This window comes from Morone saxatilis, unplaced genomic scaffold, assembly GCF_004916995.1.
Source record: "Morone saxatilis isolate NCDOM2014 unplaced genomic scaffold, NCSU_SB_2.0 Contig10, whole genome shotgun sequence".
Classification (NCBI taxonomy): domain Eukaryota; kingdom Metazoa; phylum Chordata; class Actinopteri; family Moronidae; genus Morone; species Morone saxatilis.
The window spans coordinates 9,018,407-9,023,150 of NW_023339652.1; the positions used below are offsets into that span (position 1 = coordinate 9,018,407).

Genomic DNA, 4,744 nt, shown 5'->3' on the forward strand with positions numbered 1-4,744 from the left:
CAGGGCTACAGCAATATATGGTGAACATTGTTGTGTAACATCAGTGTTGCTGCTCATGTTAAGGTTGTTTTCCAATATTAGTTTATCTGAATCTTCTGCAAATGTCTTCACAGTGTGATCGCTCAGTGCCAAGAAAGTAATCGCAATGGAGTCACATGAATATAAAAATGTAATAAAGATAATCAAAAAATCTGAATCTGAGTTCCTACAGGAGTTTTTACTTTGATTACATCCCAAAAATATTTGTTTCTGTGACATATCTTTTTAAAATGTCTGCCTTTCTGTCTTTATCAACTGTGTCTTTCTGTGTGTTGGCGCATACTTAATGTAAATAAGTCTGTCTATTTGGCCGGACAACTGGAACTGTCTCTTGGTGTAGATCTACAATCGGCATGGATGACATGATCATGGATTCAAAGTGTCTTTAGATATGATTTTTTTCTAGGGTTTCAACATACAACATACGACAGAAAAGATCCAGTTGTACCTTAACATATATGTTCTGAAATTGAAATTAAAAGTTTTTTTTAAGGTGGCGACGGATACTTTACTTAGGCCCCAAGGTCATGTAACTGCTACTTATTACTTGGCATACATAACAATATAATTTTATGAGAAAAGCAAAAAAGTGCTCTCCCTGGGGAACAAGATTGTCATGTGAAAACTGAGTTTAATTCTCATTGTGTAATAGCCTGATTTTGGAAGCATCATATATATATATATATAGATATGCAATGTAAATTAACAGTGTAAATCTAATGGCATAGGGTATTTTTGTATGTGTTTCATATTCTGGACTTAAGCATTTCATTGTATTTTGGGCTGTTAGTGTCCCCGTAGCTTTTTCAATGGTATTTCTGAATCACCTTACAAAGCATGTCTTTAAGTTGAGCTTATACTCTGATGACAAAATTGCCTGAGAATTTGCCTGTTTATGTAATAGACTCAGATACATCTTGTGTGTGGGTGTGCATCTTTACAGTACAGTCTGTCACCTGTCTCATTTTTGTTTGTAATTTCCACTATACAATATTCTGTATATTGTATGATTTACATGTGTCCACATTGTATGTCGGTTGACTGAAGCCATGATTTGTACAAAGCAAATTAAATTATCCATATGGTTTTTGTACTGTTTTTGCTGACTGTGTTTTCTTTCTTGGAGATTAAAAAAACAGCTTATACAAACAGAATCAGTCAAAGAATTCTACTAATACTGCAAAGATTCATATCATAAATGCATCATAAATCAAAGCAAGGTAAATTCTGATTTCTTTGTATGTATATATATATATATTGGGGGCTTTTATTGCCTTTAATTGATAGTGACAGGAAAGAAGGGGAGAGAGAGGAAATGACATGCAGCAAAGAGCGGCAGGTCGGATTCAAACCTTGGGCCTCTGCAGCCAGGACTCAGCCTTGGTAAATGGGGCACCAGCTCTACCAGGTGAGCAATCAGAGCACCCAATTCTGATGTCTTTTAATCTTTATTAAATCCCAAACATTTCTGTGCATTGACAACAAACTACCCACAACAAGTGCTTAAAATTGTTTGATTATTTTCTTTAAAATAATCTGAAATATCACAGTCTCCCACAAAGGTATTTCAAAATATACTATATATTGTTTAATATTTTCATGGGTAATTTTGATATTTGACATTATTCCCCTGAATTCTTAAAGCAAGATCTTTGAATTTTACAAAGAAAAACAGCAACTATTCTGCAGCCTACGACCTCTGCAAGATTCAAGATTCATGAGGTTTATTATCATATGTACAGTAAGAAACACAGTGGTTTGTACATACGATGAAAATCTTACTTTGCCCGACTCCCTGAGGCAACACACAAGTACAAGAGCAAGAATATAAAAATTAAAAATATAAAAAAATTGTAATATAAAATATTACTAAATATAACATAACTGCAGCTAAGTGCAGAACATTGTACAGTAAACAAAGAAACCTGTGTTGAATAAGGTGCTATGCCTCACAGTTACACTTAAGGTGCAGAGAGACATTACATCACAGTGGGAGTGACTACAACTACAAAAAGGTGTGAACCTTTATAAAAAAGGTAAAGTGTGAGTTTACTTTCAAATAATCCGAAATATCACAGTCTTCAACAAAGGTATTAATATGAATATCTTGATGGGTAATTTTGATGTTGCACCATCAGTCCCCTGAACCCTTAAAGCAAGATCTTTGAATTCTACCAAGAAAAACAGCAACTATTTTGCAGCCTAAAAAGGTATAGTGTTGATTATCTCTACTTATCTCATAGAATCTGAATCCAATATAACTTAATGCGCCTTGATTTGATTTCCCTCAACTGAATGAATCAGGATTATTTTATCAAATGTTCAGATGCTGCAGTAGAATATAAATAACAAATGACTCATCTGTAGCATCACCCAGTTGGTTGTGTGCGTTCAGGCCCATACATACATCCCTCTTCATTAGGCTATAATAGAATAAACGACTTTTCCACACTCGTGCTGGTCTGATTGTCAATGCTGTCCACAGCAGGTGTTGTAATTAGTGAAGTCGACCGGCAGGGGCGCTCGTTTTCCCTCTCTGTCTCATTGTTTGTGGCTCACTGTTGCTCTGCACCGCCGGGCGGAGAGAGCGACGGGTCAGAGGAAAATGGCGGACGGTGTGGATCACATCGACATCTACGCCGACGTAGAGGAGGAATTTAGCCAGGTATTTAATCCACATTCACCACACTTCGACTAACGGTGCTGTTACCCGTATATTAATGTAATTATTTGTTATCATTATGACCGGAGAGCGCCGTGCTCTGCCTGTCAGACACAGCTTCTCTGGCTCACAGGCCCCCCTTTCACCATGCTGCAAGTCTGCATCCTCGGCTACAATTATCGAGTCGAAATGTTGCATCCGTGGTGTTTAACACGACTTCTGCTACACGTAGTTGTTTATATGCAATGTGCAAACGTAGGCTCTTTCTTTGGGTAAATGCGAAAAAGGCAACTTCTTCATTGTTCAGCATTGACAGCTTTTTAAGGCCTCGGCCTCGACGACTGTGGCGGGCAAACAAACGTAGTTGCGTTAGCTGGCCAGGTAGCGTTAGCTGCGTCTCAAATAATTGTGTTTTAGTGAGTTGCTTTCTAAGTGGTTTGTGCTGTCACTTCACACAAGCAAACGTTGTGTTGGGACGGAGTTAATTGGATTGCTGTTAACTTGTTAGGGGTAAAACGTCGAGTGTATTATAAATTAATTTAGTAGAAGTAGGAGTTGTTCTGTTAGCTTCGTGTAGCATTAATGTGTCTCCGAGATGTTTTCTTCCTCCACACACACACACACACACGCCCCTTTTGTTTACAACTTCGAAAAGTCGGTTTTAGCCCAATCTAGGATGCAAATAATGGGGTTTTTTGTTTGTAGGTCATGTAGAGACAGTGTTATCTCCACCAACACCTTAATGAACCATCGTGCACCCTCGAGATGCGTTCAGGTGCTCATGCTTGCAGAAGTCGCACAGCTTGCCTGTCGTTTCATTCATGACATTTTTTCTATTAAATAATGAAACCTGAGGTCAGCAAGGCTAATGGTGTAGTAAAGAGATACTAGAAAAGTAGAAAAGGGGGTCCGCTTATATGTCAAAAGTTAGTAAAAGACTCATTAAGGTTATTTTAGTTAAGTTGGGTTATATATCTGAGACGGACAAAGAGTAATTATAACCTGCCTCTGACTCTGCCTATGGCCGTCCCATGTTGCCCTGACATGAACCCTGTGATGAGTATTTCGACATGCTCCCAGTTGGAGTTGTCAGCAATACCTTTACACAATAGCTGTTTCTCAATAACCTGTTGCTGCTACATGCATTCAGCCACTGTGTTGACCTGCTCCAGGCACTTCCAATTAATCAAGCGTCACTTGCTAAGATTTAAGATAATCAGATTAAAGTATTTAAAAACAAGCCTGTTTAACAGTTTGGCAGTAAATAAAGAGTCCTACCATCTCAGTGGATTTAATGTAATGTACAGTACAATGTACACTTTAGGAAAAGTTGGCAGAATATATATAAATATATATGCATATGATTTGCACCCTGTCTATACAAAAATAAAAAAAGTGCAGTTTTTTTTCCCAAATTAAGAACCATTATTGCACATCAGACAAATCATCATGATTTTATATCCTATTGGATATAATAAGTAAACTACAACACAAAAGTATGTTCGTGCAATGTCTTGAATTTACTGAAAAATAAAAATATATTTAATAAATTAATTTTTATTCCACAAATTTTGGTACTGAATATCGTACAACTTTATAAAATTTTTACACACTTACACTCAAGGCGGGTATAATTAGTGTTGTGGAACTGCTCATAGTGTGTCCCTCATGTTTGCCTCTTACTGTCATGTTTAACAGGAAGCCGACTACCCAGTTCACGAGCAGATCGACCTGTATGATGATGTAATATCCCCATCAGCCAACAATGGCGATGCTCCAGAAGACCGCGACTACCTGGACACACTGCCTGCACCAGGTGGCGCAGAGGGAGGAAAGAGTGCCCCACCCAACGTGGTGTACACCTACACAGGCAAAAGGATTGCCTTGTACATAGGAAACCTAACATGGGTGGGTATCACAGAATTCTGTTCAGGCTACTTGGGTCTGTGGAGGGCAGTATTGACATTATATCCTCTCAAAGTAGCCAACATTTTCCTTTAAGGTACATTGTGTAGTAATTTCTCCCATCTAGCGGTGAAATTG

General features: G+C 38.0%; 1 protein-coding gene across 1 annotated transcript in view; it reads left to right on the plus strand.

The window, feature by feature from the left end:
• Positions 1 to 2,598: 2,598 nt before the first annotated feature.
• The window catches only part of cpsf6 (cleavage and polyadenylation specific factor 6), a gene marked incomplete in the record, with an annotated part of 14,475 nt that continues 12,329 nt past the window's right edge, over positions 2,599 to 4,744 (plus strand). Inside the window, 2 exon segments of the mRNA XM_035672800.1 lie at positions 2,599 to 2,704; positions 4,400 to 4,609. Of these exon segments, the coding sequence (XP_035528693.1) occupies positions 2,645 to 2,704; positions 4,400 to 4,609 (270 nt within the window).